The sequence below is a fragment of the Hemicordylus capensis genome, chromosome 4 (genome assembly GCF_027244095.1).
Source record: "Hemicordylus capensis ecotype Gifberg chromosome 4, rHemCap1.1.pri, whole genome shotgun sequence".
Taxonomy (NCBI): Eukaryota; Metazoa; Chordata; class Lepidosauria; order Squamata; family Cordylidae; genus Hemicordylus; species Hemicordylus capensis.
Window position 1 is genome coordinate 54,978,057 of NC_069660.1, and position 21,216 is coordinate 54,999,272.

Here is a 21,216-nt window from a genome sequence, read left to right on the forward strand (position 1 = left end):
GTATCTGCACCCACTGCAAAATGTCTAGAGAATTTATACAGAATAAGTGAAGACGAGAATACGTACCTTTTGCGTCATCCAGCACCCAATTCACTAGTTGTGGACTGTGCATCAACACCCCGGGGAGGGCGTCGCCATACAACTCCTGGGGATAAGGAAGGACGTAAGATTGATGTAATGGGAAGAAAGATCTATTCCACAGCTAGCTTGGCAATTCGAATGGCAAACTATGCTGCCTGCATGGCGCGTTATAATCACCTGTTGTGGGACTCCTTGCTACAGGACTCTACATCCATGGCTCCGGAAGAGTTCCAATGGAAATTCAATGAGACCTACAAAAAAACAACTGTGGTAACTAGACAGCAGTTGAGCGCCTTTAAGCACCTCACAGAGATGGAGTTGCAAACGATGGTGACAGCAGTAAGCATATGCCGCCATGCCTGGCTTCGTTCCACGTCACTGCAGCAAGACATGAGAGAAAGGGTTGAGAGTTTGGCCTTTGATGGCAAAGGCCTGTTTCACGATGACACAGATTCTACAATGGAATCATTAAAAAATCTAAATTCACAGCACGATCCTTCATGACAGCTTCGGGTCAGACGGGGAATTCGTCAAAGGGCCGCTCCTTCACTCGTCAAAGACCCTTCAAATATCAGGACAGGTAAGACTACAAAAGGCAGTATAGACCTTACCAGCAGTCTAAAGGCTTTAACCACAAGACAAAGGGCAATGCTACTCGACCAAATAAGGATAACACGAAACAGAACTTTTGAAGGGACTGTCTGTCCACTGCACACACTGGCCTTCAATCACAGCATAGGTTCCTTAACACCTATGGAAGCCAATCATGCCAGGACCTATACCATCGGTTCTGTAGTTGCCAGAAACTCCATCAAGCTGGCAAGCCATGCCCAAGCATGGCACAACATAACATCAGACCAAAGGGTGTTGAGAATTGTTCAAACAGGTGATGCACTGGAGTTCAAGGCCAAGCCATCGTTCTCGGGTTTGACATTCACCACAGCCACAGAAATACTGCAGGGGGAGGTGAAAGTGCTGCTGGAGAAGGAGGTGATTGTTCAAGTGCAGTGGCTGGACAGGCTATCGGGCTATTACTCCCGATATTTTCAGATTCCAAAGAAAGTCGGCAGAATCCAAGCAATAATGGACCTTCGGGGTCTCAACTATTATATCCGGACCAGGAAGTTCAGAATGACAACTTTACAGGCTATCCTTCCTTTTTTGGCCCAGGGGTCTTGGGCGGTGACCTTAGATCTGAAGGATGCTTACTTTCATGTGGGCATCCAGGAGAATCACCACAAATATCTCCGATTCACAGTGGGGGATCAAATATACCAATATCAGGTTCTACCCTTCGGTCTCTCGACGGCACCGAGGGTATTCACCAAGTTGATGGCAGCGGTGGTGGCCAACCTGAGGACGCAAGGGATGATGGTCTATCCCTACTTAGACGATTGGCTCCTGGTGAGCCACAGCGAAGAACTGCTGATCAAACAGATTCAGAACATGATCCACCTGCTCGAAAACCTGGGAATCAATGTCAATTGGAAAAAATCGAACCTCATCCCCCAAGAAGCGAGTGAATTTCATAGGTGCAGTGTTGGACTTTGAGAAGAGGAGAGCGTATTTGCCTCAAGACCGCATTCAGCAGATACGTGCGCTTATTCAGGAATTTGTGCTACTCCCAATATAACCAGCAGTGCAGATTCAAAAGCTGTTAGGCCTGATGGCCTCCTGTGCCACCACGGTTCTGTACACTCGGTTGTGCATGCAGACATTACAGCACTGGTATCTGTGCAACTTCCGTCCCAATGTGGACAGCCAGAACATGCACTTAGAAATCCCACAAGTGGTCTTGAGGGATTTGCATTGGTGGATGGAGCCCGACAAGCTAACACAGGGAGTGCCATTCAAAATGTTAGCCCCAATTTGCTGGATAACAACAGATGCATCATTGACGGGTTGGGGTACACATTGCAGTGGTCATTGTGTCCAAGGAATGGGGACGTATCTCCAAGCCAGGCAGCATATCAATTACCTAGAACTGATGGCAGTGTTTCTGGCTTTAAAAGCATTTCAATCTCAATTACAAGGCACGGTGGTCCAAATAGCACTGGACAATACGATGGCGATCGCCTATATCAATCGTCAAGGAGGAACAGTCTCCATATTATTGTGCCTCCTTGCTCAGAGAATATGGAATTGGTGCATTCGCCATGTCATCTACCCGACTGCACTCCACATAAGAGGTGTGGACGACTTGGCCAACAGCCTCAGCAGGGTTGTGGATTACAGCCAGAGGCACAAGTGGGAAATAAAGACTACTTATCTACAGAGGATTTTCAATGCGTGGGGGGTCCCCACAGTGGACTTATTTGCAACACATGTCAACAAGAAGTGTGCAAGCTATTGCTCACGTGCAGGCGTTGGAGAAGGGTCCCTGCGAGATGAGTTCCAGCACACATGGAGTGTGGGACTTCTTTATCTGTCCCCACCACTGCTGATCATAGGACTCGTGTTGGCACACATTATTCGAGACAGAGCGAACCGCATTCTACTGGCACCTTGGTGGCCACGTCAACCATGATTTGTGCCACTTCTGCAGTTATCACTATCTCAGATTCCCTCAAGTTCCAGATCTATTGTAAAGAGAGCAAGGAAAGGTCTTGCACCCCGAGGTTCACACCTTGAAGTTAACAGCCTGGAGGATCAGTCTATGAGAGACAGCCTACTCACCAGTAGGAGACAGTCCACGTGAAGGAATTATGCTAATAAGTGGAATCGCTTCAGAACCAATATGAAGGAAAGGGGGGTTAGACCCCTTCAGGCCACTCCTCGGGACGTATTGCTATACCTGACGTCCTTGAAACTTAAGGGCTTCGCGAATGTGTCCATCAAGATACATATAGCCGCCATTTCAGCAAAGCACAAGGGTTGGGATGGGACGACTGTGTTCTCCCATCCAGAATGCAAGCGATTCATGAAGGGGTTGAATAATTTATATCCTCCTATACGGCGGCCAATGGAACAATGGAGTCTGTCTTTAGTATTATCGGCGTTAACAGAAAGGCCGTTTGAACCTTTGGCAACAGCACTCCTCAAGCTTCTTATGTTAAAGGCTGCCTTTTTAGTGGCGATCACATCTGCGAAAAGAGTGGGTGAACTGACGGCTCTCCAGGTAGATAAACCGTACACTCAATTCTATCCTCATAAAGTAGTCATGAGATTAGACCCGTGCTTTCGCACAAAAATTGTGTCAGACTTCCATATTAACCAAGAAGTCGTGTTACCCACCTTCTTTCAAAATGCTGAAACGCCCTTGGAAATAGCACTTCATTCCTTAGACTTGTGTAGAACCCTCTTGTTTTATTTGCAAAGGACACAGGGTTACAGGAAGACTAGGAGACTCTTTATAGGGTTCAAAGGAAAATGTAAGGGCCGTCCGATTTCAAGACAGCGCCTGTCCCATTGGTTAGTGGAAACTATCTGCCTGGCGTATGTGTCAGGGTGTTGCCCCACCAAGAACTGTGCATGTTCACGCAACTAGGGCATACGCAACCTCCGCAGCCCATTTGTCGGGCATTAGGATGTCCAATATCTGCAAGGTGGCCACATGGTTGTCACAGCTGCCATTCATCAAACATTATGTATTAGATCTGAGAATGGCGAAGGAAGCAGACTTCGGGAGAAATGTTTTTAAAAGGGTGTTAGCATGAGCATGGGTTACTACACCCACCTCCTAGAGGAAAAGCTCGCTAATCACCCATTCCTTATGACCACAATGGATCACGATCCAGATATACAGGTTGCTTACCTGTAACTTAAGATCTGGAAGTGATCCGTTGTAGTCATAAGCCCCTTCCGACTGTCCCCGCTGCAGTACCTACGGAGAATAGCAAAGGGGATACATTAAAGATCATCTTGCAAATCATCACCTTGGGCAGTCTGCGAGAAACTGGAAAATTGATGCCCCATCTTCTTCTTCCTGCTCCCTCTTCCATTTTCTGTCCCTCCCTAGGGCCGAGCAGCATTCTCACTCACTATCAATCCAGCAGTAAAGAGAAGAGGTAGTGTAACAAAAATAACCAGAGAGCAGGGAGTGGGGTGGGCTAAATGGGGGACAGCATATGGTACCCTATTTCAAATGTGAAAAAGTCTTGGGTTGGCCTTGTGCCCAGCCAGCTGAGTCAAAAGCAGTGCATTATTCTAGCATGCCCTTTTTTCTCTCACTGGTACCACTGTAAGGAAAAATAAGATAATAGCCCAGATAGCAAAAATTGATTGCAATTTCTGACATGTAGTCTATTTTAAAAATGCTATCAATTTTCCTACTCAGGGATGCAGATAGTATTCCTAATGAAAACAAGGTACTGACAAGCAGTATTTTCTGAAAAATAGTCTGGCGCAGGTAAATGTTCATTTTTTGATACTCACTGAGAAAGGATTAGTAGATCAGGTAGCAAATATTGACAGGGAGGAATTTCTGGCAGCTCATCTATAAAAATGCACTGTCAAATTTTGATACCCATTGAATCAGGAAAGCAGATAAAGAATGGCTCTTAACAAGTAGTCGTTTCTGACAAACAATCAATCAATCCAGCACAAAGACACTTGTCTAATTTTTACTCCAAAAATAAAAAGGTAGTGATCCAGGCAGCAGTTTCTGACAGCTATTCTGTTCATTAATGCTACCCATCAGGTTTGTTGCAGTATTGACTGTATATTCTGCCTACCTTTTATGATAAAATTGCACTTTCTGATGTAATTGCTTCATGCAAACAGGACAAAGATAGAAGTAGGAGAATTCATAATTCCAGTATGATGTTCAAAATTGGAAGAAGAAGAAAGAACCAGCACTAGATGTGCTTAGCTCAAATCTCCAAGGTAATAATTTTCAGAAAAGTGCACTTAGTGCATTCAATCCCTGTAGCTCAAAGAGGCTTTGAGTCTTCAGATTATGCTTGTTCCCAACCTCTCATCTATCCATACAGCTGATGGGGACAATTTTAGGCCATGACAGTATTTTTTACTTTCAGCATCGGAAAATTGTGCCTATATTTTCTGATGACGACACTTCCCACACTTCGTAGCTGAAATAAGAACATGCTATCTGGACATGCTCTTAATAGAGGTTTGTCAAAAAATTCCAGGGATTACAAAATACAGTGATGTAGTTGGATACCTGACCATTTGAATTAATATGTTTCAAGAACTTCTCAGCAACTAAGCAAAGATATTAAATTATGCTAAATTACCACAAATCAGTTGCCTTTGTTACCTCAATGTTAGTGTTAAGCTCCATATACATTTCCCTGGTTTCTTCTCGTTCATATTCATCTAAAATAAAAACAGAAATATGACATTTAATATGTAAGAAATTAAAAGACAAAAAAAGCTGTACATTTTGGTTCAGTTTGGATGTCACACAGAAAAACAGGTTGCTTACTTGTAACTGATGATCTGGTAGTGATACTTTGTCATTCATAAGCAATGGGTACTGTGCCTTCACAGGGACCTTGCGGATGGATTCACTAGCTCCTAATGGTGCCCACACCATGTGCGCGGCGCGTCCTCTGATATCGGTGGTTAGAGCGCCATTTTGCCAGGTCCTGGACGACTGCCGTAGATAATTATCCTCTGAAGGGTAAGTTCTTTTCTTTCTTTCTTTTTAAAAATTATGTAGTCTACTGCAGTGGGGAGGTACAGGAGGGTCTTATGAATAACTACAGATGACTACCAGAACATCAGCTACAAGTAAGCAACCTGTTTGTCTGGATTGTCATCCGATGGCATTCTTGAGCAAAGGGTGATTAGCAAGCTTCTGTTCAGGAAGTGGGTGCAGTAGCACTGGAAGCAGTTATTGTAACACACTTTTTAACATGCTCCTCCCAAAGCTCGCCTCTGCAGCAGAGCAAAGATCTATTGCGTAATGTTTGATGAAAGGTTGATGGGAGGACCATGTGGCTGCAGTCCTGAATCTAGAAGCCAGATACATGGACTGTCGGTTATGAATAAGCTCTGGTTGGGCCCTTAAGGTACGTGGTGGTTGCATACCCTGTAGATTGTAGGTCATCGAGATTAACTCAACTAACCAATGTGAGAGTCTCTCGCATGAAATTATTTGGCCTTTCACCTTACCCTTTAGCAATGAAATGACTATTAGTCTTACAGAAGTCCTTTGTTCTTTTAAGATAAAATAGGACGCATCACCGCACATACAAGGAATGAAGCAAACTCTCTAATGGAGTAGTCGGATTCTGAAAAAGGTAGGTAACAGAATGTCTTGATTTAAATGAAAGTCTGATACAATTTGGGGGTAGAATTTTGGGTCTATACACATAAGGATCTTATCAGGGTAAAATCTTGTGTAAGATAAATCTACATAGAGCTATGATAGGCCATAGTGATAGCCACCAAGAAAGCTGTTTTCAGTGTCAGAAGCTTCAAGGAAGTAATGGCTAGTGGCTCAAAGGGTTGTTCAGACAGAGTGGACAACACTAGTGACAAGCTCCAATAGGCTTATGGACAAGAAGGAATAAATTATTAAGGCCTTTTAAGAATCTCCTACAGTTGGGATGTGAGAAAACTGTCTTCCCATGTCCTCATGTTTAGAAGATATTGCAGCAAGGTATACCTTTACAGAAACATTGGCCAAGCCGGAGCTCTTTAATGAGGTCTTGTATAGTAGCACCTGTCTTATGGACACCCTATGCGGGTCAGAGGCATGTAACCTAGCATAGGCACGGACGTGCTTCCACTTAAACAAGTAGATCTGGATCGTGTTCTATTGCCAGCCATAAGTAATGGGTTCTGTGCATGTGCTTACAAATTCAAGGTCTGCAGGGGCTCATGGCTTTCTGCAAAACAACAGTAAGATATGCACGCTTGAAAATGATAAAGTTACAGTTGTGGTTTGTCTCGGTGTTCCACCCAAATGTGGACAGTTAACTGTTATGTTTGAAAATGCCTATCCCCATACTGAGAACACTAAAGTGGTGAACAGTACTAGACCATCTGCTTTGAGGTATGCCCTTTCAAACAATGATGCTGTCAGTGTGGATCACCACAGATGCTTCTCTGACCAGTTGTGGGGCACATTGCAATGGCCATCAGGTTCAAGGTCACTGGTCAGACCAAAATGAAAATTCCATATAAACTTCTTAGAGATTCTAGCCATGTTTCTGGGCATGAAGGCATTTCTGCCTCAACTGTGGGATCAAGTAATACAAGTTCAACTGGACAACACAACTGCGATTGCATATATCAACAGACAAGGGGGCACAGTGTCCAGGGCACAAGGGGGCACAGTGTCCTTTGTGCACTGAATCTATAGATATGGCACTGGTGCATTTGTAAACATATTTACCCAATATCAATACACATAAAGGGGACAGACAATGAGCTGGGGGACAGTCTAAGCCACACTTTTGCATGACAAGAACAACATGAGTGGGAAATACACTCTGAGTAATTGAATCCAATATTCAGAGCGTGGGCCTATCTATCAATAGACCTCTTTGTAACATCTCAGAATGCAAAGTGCAGACACTTCTGTTCCAGAGCGGATCACGATCCTCTCTCTCTAGGGGATGCTTTTCAGATAGATTGGACGGGGGAATTCTATACATGTTTCTACCTCTGCCACTGATAGATCAGATTGTAGCGAAAATACTGACCTTTCAAGTAGCCTGAATACTAATAACACCTTGGTGGCCAAGACAGTTCTGGTTTCCATTGGCATTCAGAATGTCCCAACACAGATTCTGCAGACTCTGGATCAGTATCTGGATCTTCTGTAACATGAACGGGGTCAGATGTTACACCCGAACATGGCCACTCTATGTCTCACAGCATGGAGGATCGGCTTTTAGGTAATATTTTGCTTGACACGCGCAAACCATCCACCAGATGAAATTATGCTGGCAAATGGGTTCAAGCACTACGCAATATTGCAAGCTTCAGTCAGGGAGGTTCTCCTCTATTTGACCACTAAAGACACAAAGTTTGGCTAATGTCTCCATAAGAGTGCACTAGAGCTCTCTCAGCAATGCATAGCTTGTTTACACACCCAGACTGCAAAAGTTTCATAAAGGGTCTAACTAACTTATACCCTCCTATAAGGCAGCCAGTAGCACAGTGGAACATTTCACTAGTCCTCTCTGCACTGACTTTGGCACCTTTTGAGCCAAAGAAAATGGCTCCTATAAAATTGGTAATGTTGAAAACAGTGTTTTGATAGCAATCACAACTCCAAGAAGGGTAAGTGAGCTAACAGCCCTGCGCATAGATACACGCTTCACAAGATTCTATCCTAAGGTGCTGATGCACTTGGATCATAGTTTTTTTTGCCAAAGATTGTATCCAGTTTCCACCTAAATCAGGACATTGTTTTGCCAACATTCTTCAGAAACCCGACCTCTTCTCTGGAAAAAGGCCATGCACTCCTTGGATGTTTGCAGGTCCCACCTACATTACCTGGATTGCACAAAGGATTTCAGATTGTCAAAATGCCTCTTCATCACTTACAAAGGGGCTTCAAAAGGACAGCGTCTATCTAGAAAACGCTTGTCTCATTGGCTAGTGGAGCTTATATTTCTAGCTTACAAAGTTCAAAAAGTTGATCCTCCAAGATCCATAAGAGCACACTCCACATATGCTTATGCTTCCTCTGCAGAACATTTGTCAGGGATCACATTCAAAGACATCTGCAAAGCTGCTACTTGGTCAACAGAGCTTCCTTTCATCAAGTACTATGCCACTGACCTACACTCTGCGGTGGAGGCCACCTTTCAGAGAAGTGTACTTAAAAGGGTGTTACAATGACTACTGCACCCTCCTCCTGGAGGAACTAGCTAAACACCCCTTACTTATGGCTGGCAACAGATTACGATCCACATAAACAGGTTGCTTACCTATAACTGATTATCTGGTAGTGATCCTTTGCCATTCTTAAGACCCTCCCAATAAGCTCCCCACTGCAGTAGTCTGTAGGCTATGTTTACAGAAAAAGAACTCACCATTGTTGTATCTTGTGGGATGGTCATTGACTCCAGCGGTCATCCAGAAAGATGGCATCCCACTTGCCTTAAATATCGACCATGCCAAGGGTGTGGGGCAGAGTGCACTTGCCACGAGGAGCTTTAGCATTAGACCATAAGGTTCCCGCACAGGCACAGAACCCATTACTTATGAATGGCAACGGATCACTAGCAGATCATCAGTTACAGGTAAGCAACCTGTTTTTTTCTTCTGATAGAACGTTTATGGTTGTTAAGCAGTATTTTAGTTAGTAGCCAACCCTCCATGCTGTCAAGCAAAGGCTTCTCAAATTTGGATGAAGAACTTTCCCCCGTCTTTGGACAGAAGATCGGGATGTTGAGAGAGGTGATAATATGTCTGCCTGGACAGTCTGAGTAGAGATGCAAACCATGGTTGGCGGGGCCACCATGGAGTGATCAGAATGCACCTAGTGTTGTCCTGGATCAGCTTTGCCACTACCCTGTTGAATAGAGAATGAGGGGAAAACATGTACATGTACAATAGCCCTTTTTGCCAATGGTTTTGATAAGAGTCCCCCATGGAGCCTTTTCCATGACCTGCCCTTGAGCAACAGCATGGACACTTCTTGTTTTCCACCATTGAAAACATATCTATCTGTGGAGTTCCCCAAAACTTGAAAACACGTTGAAGACAAAGGTGGTTGAGTTCCCACTTGTGGTGAAGTTGAAGGACAGACCTGCTGAGATCGTCTGCAAATATGTTATCAATCCCCTTGATGTGTATTGCAATTGGATGGATCTGATGCACAATGCACCAGTTCCAGACCTGGATGCTCGATGCACATAGTGAATGGGGCACAGTTCCCTCATGCTTGTTGAGGTAGGCTATAGCAGTGGTGTTGTTGAATTCTAACTGGAACACCCTGCCCTGTAGCAGGGGTGAAAATGACTTGAGAGTCAAAAACACAGCAATCATTTCCAAGAAGTTGATGTGTAGTTGGCAGTGTTGGAAATTCCACATACCCTGGAGTTGATGTTCTCCACATGGAGAATCGCAACCCACAAAGGACAAATTGGTGGTAACCCATTGTGTGGGTGAAAGTAGTTGACTTCTTCTGCATGATCTCCACCGTACATTAAGGTCATCTGAGGAGGTCCGTCTCTAGTTACCACCGGTACGTCTGGTGGCAACTCAGAGGCGGGCCTTTTCTGTAGCTGCTCCTGGGCTGTGGAATGCACTTCCTGCAGAAATCCGTAATTTGAATTCATTATTGGCCTTCAGGAGAGCCTGACCTTCCAGGGCTTTTAATTTCTTGTAATTTTTTTTTTTAATTTGCTGTAACCTGGTTTTCCAGGGTTTTTAAACTGTTTTGAATGTTTGAACTGTTGATTGTTTTATGGTGTCTTATAGTCTCTGTTTTGTTAATTGATTTTAATTGTTTTGTTTTAATGTAAGCTGCCCTGAGCCATTTTTTGGAAGGGCGGTATAGAAATCGAATGAATGAATGAATGAATGAATGAATGAATGAACGACATGCCTTCTAAGAGGTTGCTCTCTACTATCCACCACTGCAAAGACTGTAGGACAGAGGGTTGAATGGTCAGAAGCATGTGCTGACTGTTGACATTGGGGCAGAACTCCCGAAGGAACCAAAGTTGGATTTTGTGCATGCTTAAGCAGGCATGATGCACAGTTGAGTTGCAGGACACCATCAAGTCCACTAATCTATGTATATATCATGCTCTTTGAAACGCTCTTTTGGCAAGTAAGCCCTTTTTGTATGTGCATCTAGCATCGCTCCAATGCAAGTTATCTGTTTTGTTGGTTGCACGTGCAATTTTCTTTCAGTTGACCTGGATGCCAAGATCTTGAAGAAGAGTCAACACATAATGGATCCGTGAAAGTAACTTTTCTCTGTCCTGACCCACCAGGAGCCACTCTTCAAGTTATAGAAAGTATTCCTTGCATTCTGAAGTGAGCAATGGTCACAGCCATGCATTTTGTAAACACCCTCTGAGTGGTGGATAATCCAAAGGGGAGCACCTTGTATTGGTACACTGAGTTTCCTACAGTGAACCTTAGATATTTCCAGTGGTTTTCTTGAATCCCAATGTGAAAGTACACATCTTTTAGATCCAACATTGCAAGCCACTCCTCCTTGAAGAGAATGGTAAGGTGCCCTGCAATGTTATCATTCTGAATTTGGGTACATCGATAAAAAGATTCAGCCACCTGAGATCATGATTAGCCGGATTCCCCCATCCCGCTTTGGAATTTGAAAATAGCAGGAGTAGAATCCACCCAGTCTCTGTGTCACCGCAGAGGGACAATTGCCACCTTCTCCAACAGAACCTGAACTTCCTTCCAGTTGCTGGTGTAAATTTCATGCCCGAGAACACTAGCAAAGTTTTGAACGCTATTGTGTAACCAGTGGTAATAACTCTGAGAACCCACCGGTCTGGTGTTATGTGGTACCATGCTGGGGTATGGATTGCCAGTTTCATGGTGTTGGCAGTAACAAAGCTGGTGGTATTTGCTTTGGCAGGTTGTGCAGTTGGTAATGGTGGACGTTCTAACATATCAAGGAGACTGTTTTGAGCAATCTTTGCTGTTGTATCCAGGTCAAAACAGTAGTAAGGTACACAAAGTCCTTTTATTGAAAGCAGTTCCCACAAGACCACACATACATATTAAGAGCTGAGCGAGATGTCCTTCTGCTGCTCCCTGCCCTTTTTATATACTGACTCCTTTCAGCTGGTTTACACATTCAGACCACTTAAAGGCACAGTACATTCTTAAAACCACATACACCACACTTGCCTGGACGGGATTGCTGATACTTAGACATTTGGCCAAAACCCTTGTGCTGGTAGAGTTTATACTGTTTCCTATAATCTTTATGTTCTTGCTGCTTGTAGGTGGAATGCTGTCGTCCATCAGGGCAGTAATATGAGGAAGAATACGATGCAGAAGCAGCAGTTGTGAAAGCTTTTGCAGTAAACTTGTATTTTTTCAGAGTTTCCATAGTAGTGTCAGTTGACTCGCTAAATAGGTCCTTGCCATCGAAAGGCAGGCTTTCAATACTGCCTTTCATGTCCTTTTAAAGGTTTGTGGACCTCAGCCAGGCATGTCTTCAAATAGAAACAGCTGTCACCATCAAGTGGAATTCAGTCTCCACTAAGTGTTTGAAACTGCTTAGTTGTTGCCTAGTGATTGTCATGAACAAGGCATAAACTTCAGTGTAGTGTCCTAGGAATTCCTCAGGTGTCAGGGAGGCCAAATCCCACTGTAAGCTGTTCCACAAGGAATGCTTATATTGTGCCATACAGGCCACATAATTTGCAATTCGTATAGAAAGACTAGATGTCGAGTAGACCTTACAGCCTAGCATGTCCATTTTTCTGCCTTCTTTATCAGATGGTGTAGTGTGTCTGCATCTGGTCTAAGATGTGGATGCATAATCTATGATAAGCAAGTTGGGCACAGGTTGGGCTTTAAGAGATAGGCATTATCCTCCTCCTGAATCCTGTAGAGGCTTTCTAGGCATTTAGATGTCGGTGCTGAAGTCTGCATCACCTCCCAGGCTGACTGCGCTGCGTTTGATATAACAGGAAGCATAGGCAGTGCCACTGGTTGTGTTGATTGGGCTGCTGCCATGAGGTCGTAAATAGGGCCCTTCAAGTTCATTGCTGGTTTCTTAATGTCTAACCCCAAAGTCTCTGCCATTTCCGTAATATGAGTGATAGGCCTCCTTCTGTTGGGGAAGTTGAAGGTTTGGGTGGCACATCTGAAGGTGGATCTGAAGGATGTTTGGTACTAACTGAGACATCCTCTGATTCTGACATGGATTCATACTCTTCCTCTGATGAGGAGACAGCTGGTGTCACAGCACCTTGTGGGTCAGACACAGTGGCAGTTGTGGGAAGGACAGAATCTGCTGGTGATGCAGGTTGAATAGGCATAGTTTGTACAATCTGGAGCACCATTGTGGGCTTAGAAGCTGTTGAAGCTTGTATCTGAATTGGCACTACTGAAGGTTGCACTGTGGCAGAGTGCAGCACTCCCAGCAATGAAGAGGTCTGCGTTAATAAAGGAATTTCTGAAGGCCCATGTTGCAAAGTTGATTGGACTCTTGGGAAGTATGTAAGCATGCCTTGCCCAAAGTGATCTGGGTGCCCCGGGTAGACGCAGCAACCTATTGTGTTGAATGCTATGTCCCACAGTTGGTACTCTGCATAGTAATAAGGCATCACTGAATAAAGTAAAGGGCGGAAGTCACAATCGTGGATCAATTCCTTGTGACCTCTTAAACCTTGGGTGGTAGTGTAGTCCACAGAATATTACCAAACTCCAAGAAGCCAAGTCTGATGGAGTTGTTGTTGTAGGAATTGTGGTGGCTATAGGTATCGGTCTCAATGTCGAAGCTCTCTCAGTGCTGAAAGGTACAGGTGACATTGATAGGGTCTTCAAGATCGACACTGGAACTTCTTCAATGTCGGGGTCGACACTGAGTCCCTGGCTCAGGAAACCATGAAAGGTGGAAGCCAAGGGTGTGCTGTCTGTTGAATCTAAAACTGAGAGAAGTGTCTTAGCCATGTTCGGATCCAAAGCTGCATCTGTTGTTAAGGGGTCATCCCTTGGCTTGAACCCAGTGACAGAAATAGCAGGTGATCTTTGCTGCTGGTGTTGAGGAATTGTTTCCCTCAGTGTCGAGGACTACTGTATTGGAGTTTGAGCTAGAGACAGTGTTTGAAGCCAATGTGGCGTCAGAGAGATGGTGGCTAATGGAGACCATCTCAATGGTCCTTCAATGCCAACACGATATCAATGTGTTGTCTCAACATCAAGAGATTGGTGTCGGTGGTAAATGACATGGAGCTTGCAGCACTGATGTTGAAGGCGTTCCAGCCCTTAATCTCAAAGGAGATTTTGATGGCTTAGATTTGTGCCTTTTTGCAGGCGAAGGAGGTTGTTCCTCATCTGAAGATCTCCTCTTTTACTTGTATATTTGCTGGTGTTTTGAAGACGATTCCTTTGGAAGCTCTTTAGGCTGCTTGAATACAACTTCTGATGTCAAAATGGTAACAGACAGGGTCAAGGTTTTAGACTGCGTATGCGCAGATCCTGACACTAATGCATATTACACTTTATCTCTTACAGAACCAATCAAAAGCTGAGGCACAGCAGCCAACTAGGTGGTGATGCTTTGGCGGTCAGAAAGAAACTGACAAGATGGTACCCTAACCGCCAATATCAATGGACCTGCCAAGCACGTGGACTGAGGTGTGGGCGCCACGTGGAGCAAGCAAATCCATATGCGAGGTCCCTGTACAGGTGCAGTACCCATTGCTTATGAATGCCAAAATATCACAATCCAGATCTATGACTTAATCACCTCAAAGATATATGATTTAATCATGGTTTTGTGTTATATCAGTATTGTGCACACCTCTTCACTTTTACACAAGGGGAAGAAATTTTAAATTTCCAGTCCTGGTTAAAACAAATGAGGATTTGCCATGACACCCAAACCCATCAAATCCCAGCTTGTCCTAACCAGTGTTTATGTACAAGCCAAGCTTTAAAATATATTCTGGCTTGTTTGTACACTTTGGTTAAAACAAGCCAGGATTTGTTGAGTTCTGATATCACAATACATCTTGTTTGTTTCAAACCAGGAACAGAAGTTTAAAACTTGTTACATATGAGGAGAAGGATAAGAATCTCAGCCTGAGGCTGAATCGTGAATATCTATCTATCTATCTATCTATCTATCTATCTATCTATCTATCTATCTATCATATTTATATACCACCTGATATATATATCCCTAGTTGGTGTACATAATTAAAATAGAACAACTGTAAAAACAGAATAAAAACAATTAAATAGTTTAAAATTAATTTTAACTAAAAGCCTGACAAAACAGGTGTGTCTTGAGGGTCATTTTAAAAGCAATCATGAATAACCATGGTTAAATCTTGGTTTCTCATGAAGTCTGGACTGTACACATCTAAGAGGATACTCTCTTGCCCACCTTGGATGAATAGGGTGGCATTTGCAGTTTTATAGGTTAAAAGACAGCATCGTAAATTGTTCCCTAAAATTATATAAAGACTGATACAAATCATGGAGAACTGATGTAAATGTTCTCAGTGACCATTTTAGGGTTACCTACTTTTTTACTGGCCCTATTCTTCTCATTTAAAGTCTGGGTCATAGAGTTTCATAAAAGTATACAGAATGTAAGAAACTAGATAATAAAAGCAAGAATGGCAAAATAGCATAGAGTAGGTAGGAACACATACCAACTAAAAGGAGCTCTGTGTGTGATAAGACTCTGTAGACATAAAAAAAATTCCTGGCTTGTATGGTCTTTTTATAGCTCTTTCCCTCACACACACAAAATAATCTTGTGTAGATTTAAGAGTTTATTCACAATCAACTCAATTTTCACCTTCTCCTTTCTCTCCCTTTTCTTTTTCTAACTTCACCCCACACACTCTCTACAAGATCCCCATTGGGACAAACTTCTAAACAACAAAACATAAAAGATTACTAAATAAAATGCAACAAATCCCTCCCCTTTATTACAAGAACTGAATTAATTTAAAATTCAGTGACAAAGTCTTGAAGTCTTTTAGGTGGTCTCCAGTTACGCACACTTTTCCTAACTCTTGGGTTCTCTGGCACAGGAACTGAGTGTTGTTTTTTTCTGGTAACAAGGATGGTCCATCACTTTCATCAGCCTCATCTGTGAGGTCAAAACTCCTCTTCAAATTCAAATTCCTCTCCAGAGATCAGACACCCTTCCCTTTTGTCCCATAGTATGCATGCTGAAAAGTCCTGAACTGTTCCATTTCTTTCCATCATCCAGTAGGACAGAATCTCCTCAGCTTTTGATTGTTTGTTTTGGCCCAGAATACCGGGAACATCCCTTTCTCACTTTATACGCAGCCATACTCAAAGTCCCCCACCTGAAATGTTCGCTGTTTCACACCTTGTTTCTGATTCAAATACAATTTGTATTTTTGTTGCTTCTGCCTTACCCGATAATGAATCTTTGCATCCTCAGAGCGAGATGGCATGGAAAGCCCTATCAGTTCTTGCCATTGGGTTAGTTTGGTGGTAGCTTTGCGTCCTCTCAGCAGTTCAAAAGGTGATTTTCCTGTAGTGGAATGAGGTGTAGTTTGATAAGCAAATAGAGTTTCACGGATTGCCTCTTTCAAGGGCTGCTGTTGCATAGTATCCAGTTGTAAACTTTCTTTCACTAATCTGTTCATTTTTCCCACAAAGCCATTCTCTCGAGGATGGTACAAGGAAAGAGTCTTGTGTTTTATCCCATGGTTATTCAAATATTGCTCCATTTCAAATGAGATAAGCTGTGTCCCATTGTCAGTCACTAGTTCTTTAGGAAGACCTTATCTCTCAAAAACTGCAGCCATGAACTGGATCACCTTGTTTGTCTACTTTCCAGTAGGCTTATGAGATCACCTGGCATTCTGTGTGTGTCCGTATGTGTGTCCATCCGTGTGCCCACCCCCCAACTTCGCAAAGCCTGGACCAATATGAACCAAATCTCAGTCACAGTTGTAGGGACACCTCAACGGCATCGTTTGTGATGATGTCATCCAACCTGATCCAAGATGGCGGACACGTAAATATTTGAGGCACAAGTAACTTGTGAACCGCCTAACCGATTAGAACCAAATTTGCTACAGCTGTAGGGACACATAGGTATGACCTAATGGCGTGGTGTGTGATGAAGTCATCCACTCCAATTCAAGATGGTGGCCACATGAACATCTGAGGCACAAGTGGACTAATTTGTGGACTGCCTAACCCATTTGAACCAAATTGGATACAGTTGCAGTGAGTGACACACAGGGACACCTCAATGGCATAGTTTGTGATGATGTCATCCACACCGATTAAAGATGGCAGACGTGTACACTTGTGAAGCGCAAATGGGCTAACTTGTGAACTGCTTAACTGATTTGAAACAAATTTGCTACAGCTGTAGGGACACATAGGGACACCTCAACGGCGAAGATTATGATGATGTCATCCACCCCAATTCAAGATGGTGGACATGTAAACTTTTGAGATGCAAGTGCACTAACTTTTGGACAGTCTAACCGATTTGGACCAAATTTGCTGTAGCTGAATGGACACATAGAGATGCCCCAGTGGTGTAGTTTGTGATGATGTCACCCACCCCAATCCAAGATGGCAGATGCATAAACTTTTGAGGCACAAGTGCACTAACTTGAGGATTGTCTAACCGATTTGAACCAGATTTGGAACAGCTGTAGTGAGTGACACATAGGGACACCTCAATGATGCAGTTTGTAATGATGATATCCACCCCAATCCAAGATGACAGACACATGAACATTTTAGGTGCAAGAGATCTAACTTGTGGGCCACGATTTGCACCAAATTTAGTCCAGATGTAAAGACGGTGAAAGGAAAGTAAGCTGATTAGTTCTTACTAGAACAACTTGTTTGTAGTAATGTCGTCAGTAAATGACACTTCTGGCCACTTAGAATAGTAATCCACCATCACTATAACTGTTTTGTGGGTGGGTTATCAAAATGCCCCCTTACATCCAGAGCGAATTTTTGCCAGGGAACATTGGGATACTCTACTGGAGTCAAGATGGTGGCAAAATACTTCTGTGATTTGTCAGATACAGCACAAGCCATACAGTCCCAGATTTCAGTGTTTGTCCATACCTGGCCTAAAAACTGTCTCTGATTCACCTTTTAGTCAAGCTTATGCCCAGGTAACCTTTGTGGGCAATTTTGATAACTTTTGCTTGAAAGGAGGTTGGCACCACCAATCAGTTCTCACACCAGCTCATTGAGAAGAACCAACTCACTTGCTCTGTGTATGCATGGTTGAAGATGTTCAGGTACCTTGTTTTTGCATGGCTATCTATTAGTTATGTAAGGTTTAAGTTAAGTAAGCACTGATCAGCACTGAAGGCTGCTTTCCATTCAGAAGACACCATGAGTGGATGAGCTATTTACACCATTACTACTCCTTCCTCCTCATCTTTTGGGATCTCCTCTTGGACTGCAAGTGGAAGTCAAGATAAACAATCTGCAGTTGTATTCTGAAGACCTGAAGATATTCCACTTGGAAATCAAAATCCATAAGTCTGGTTATCCATTTGGCTATTCTTGGGGTTGCTCGACTTGATCTCCAAGTAGTAAGTAAGAAAATAGGGGTTTATGGTCTGACCTTAAACTGAATCTTCTGCCCCACAAGTAAGTCCTGAAGTGCCTCACCACCCAGAAACATGGTAGAGCTTCCTTTTCAATGACAGAATACATCTTCTCTGAAACAGTAAGCACTCTGGAAGCAAAGGCACCTGTAACTTCCCTGTCCCCTTTTTTGCTGAGTCAAGACAGTATCAAACCACTGGCTCAAACTAGCTCTCAGCCCTCGAGGCCTGGCCCCTCTGACTCTACAGGACAATTTCCAATCCTCCTGGAAATGGGTAATCCAGCACATAGTGGTGCTACTGGGCTTCTCCCTGCCCACTCCCACTTGGTATGGGCTGTCACAGGGCAAAAACAGCCATCAAACAGAAGATCTTGGACACTGAGCACCAGGCTGACCTTGGCAGGGCATCAGGCTTCCTGTCCTTGGAAAGACTTAGATTCACCGTCTCCCCCACTGTGTACCTGACACAGCTGGAAATCCCAAGCCACAAAAGGGCTTTCTCTCTTGCCTGTTGTTAAACCCTTCCCTCTGCAGTGCTGGAAGGCAAATACAGAAAGCTACCAATCATGGAAAGACCTTGCCCCTGTGACACTGGGGAGGTAGAAACCATAGAACATATACTTCTCTCTTGCCGCTTTTATAAGGACAGTTATGACAAGCTTATATTTCCATGGCTCAAATACCCTGGCCGCCCTAATCAAGCTTACACCAGATTTCTGCTTTTGGATGAAGATTGGGCCTTCACGTATAACACTGCCAAGTTTTGTGCGGCAGAGTACAAGATCCACTGGGCCCTGACTGCCAGTCCTTAACCATGTACTGATTAGTTTTATACTGATTTTAGCCACTGTCTATTTTATTTGCCTGCTTCGCTCTCCGCTAGTTATCCTGTTTTATATATTTTAGTCACCCCATCTTATAGTTTAAATGTTTTATGCTTTACCCTCTCATAGACAGATATAAATGTAGTGACGTTGTACTCATACCTTTGCCTCTGTTCTCTCCCTATTTTAATATATTTTACTGTATTTAAGCTGAGCTGTGGTAGCTCAGTGTATAGTAGCTTTACAGTTTCTCTCACAACAGAGTAGAATTTTATAGTAATTATACTTTATAACTACTAGTAATTATTAATAATTTTATAGTAATCACTTTACAGTAATTATATAGTAATGCTAATGTAGAAATTTTAATGTAGTAAATTTAATGTAATGTGGTTTTATTGCTTCATAATCTGTCCTATCCTCTCCTAATGTATGTACTCATAATTACTGCATCTTGCTATCTTGTGCTGGTCTTGGACCATAATAAAGATGATTGATTGATTGATATTCAGAAGTATCCATGGTTACAATAGTGTGCCTGTTGGTGTCAAAAGAAATGAGAGCAGGGCTTTCAGCACTGGCCATTTTGATAGTCTGAAAACTAGCCTTGCAGGATGCATCCCAGTTAAATGCTACATACTGACACAACAAAGCAACTTTTGAGGCAAATTATCTTATGAATTAAGAGTAATACTGACAGACTCCTAAAAATAATAAAGTGCATCCTTGTGTGGCTCTGGTGCTTCCTGAATAGCTTTGTTGCCAAAAACAGGTTATCTTGGAGTTGAAAACACCACCCCTCTATGTGATTTGGAACTGTGAGACCACAGCTTCAATTTTGGATCCATGAGCTCATGGAATCATGAACTCTGCACATGCCCATATGTGGGCAAGACTTGTAAATGGCCGCTTAGCATAAGCAAGACATGGGGCAATGCTACCACGAGGTCATACCAACAAAGACAGAAAGGCAGTCATCCCCAAAACTTCTCTTTGTCTCTCTATTGAAGAGAAGGAAGCTAGCAAAGTAGACACCAGGTTAAAAAAAAAAATTCTCAGAAGGAACAGCTAACTCCCTCCTGAAAGAGATTACTCTCCTCCAGCTAACTCCCTCCTGAAAGAGATTACTCTCCTCAGATAAGTGCAGTGCATCCCCACCCCACTGTCAACAACATAATGAGCTGGCGAGAGCCAAGGAGCGAAGTTGTTAAGATTTAAATGAAACATCTCCCCGCCTGGAGAGACATCCCAGTTCAGATAAGCTTTTAAGGTCACCTATTCAAATCTGTACATACACTTCACCCAAGCCATTTCCAGTCTCTTGTTCCTTGGGTTTACACCCAAGTTGACTAGTTCATGCAGCTACAAACTTTTTTGTCCCACACGGGTTTCACCCCCTCCAGTATGGGAATATGATCTATGCATTGCCCCCAGCCATGTTTTGGAGTACAAGTACTCCTGCCCCCACCACATGGCCTGGGAACCTGTATTGGAATTGTACTCGGGGTCTGCCTGGATTTACACCGGTGGGGTTCTCAAGTGTGGTGGCTCTATGCCACTCACCTCTTCTTCTTCCTGCCTTTCTGCTGCCTTTCCCCAGTGAGGATATCCACTCTCACCCCCATTCTCCAAGTGCAACGGACACACCATCGCACAAGAATAGGTAAACTAACCTTCAGTCTCTCTAAATCTCCTCACCTCCTTTATCTCCCATTTCTCAGCCTATTCTACTACAAGCCATAAGCTAGTCTATCTACAATTTGGAACTTAAGCTAAAGTTTCTCTTTGTGAGATTCTGGTTAAGTCTGATAGTTCATATGTTATGGCTTTTCCTAACCAATTCTTCATTTTCTGCACCCCTTTTACTCCCAAATAAATCTTTAAACTACATCTACACTACGTCATCATTTCCAGGACCAAAAACTGGCAGAGATTAATACTGTAACAGACTGCTCCCCCTACCCATTGTCAAGCTGATTCCCCATGTTAGCCCCAAAACATAGTAAGAGTGTTTAGCCTGTACTCTGGAGCAGTTCTAGTAATGACTTTCACTAAGTCTGTTTGGGGATGTATGCCACTCTGAGATATTGTGTGTCCCAAGTATGTCACTGAGTGTGTACAAAACTGACATTTCTC

The 21,216-nt window shown here is 43.3% G+C and overlaps 1 protein-coding gene across 11 annotated transcripts in view; it reads right to left on the reverse strand.

Annotated features, from left to right (window-relative positions):
• The window catches only part of SYCP1 (synaptonemal complex protein 1), a 142,022-nt gene that overhangs the window by 96,044 nt on the left and 24,762 nt on the right, over nt 1-21,216 (reverse strand). For 10 of the 11 annotated variants that reach the window (XR_008307234.1, XM_053250414.1, XM_053250412.1 and 7 more), the window contains 2 exons: nt 5,300-5,358; nt 3,836-3,904 (listed from right to left, as the gene is read on the reverse strand). Coding sequence is in view for 10 of the 11 variants with exons in the window: in XM_053250414.1 (XP_053106389.1) it covers nt 3,836-3,904; nt 5,300-5,358 (128 nt within the window). In the remaining variant the exon portion in view is untranslated. The remainder of the gene's footprint in view (nt 1-3,835; nt 3,905-5,299; nt 5,359-21,216) is intronic. The other variant, XM_053250408.1, reaches the window with a different exon arrangement.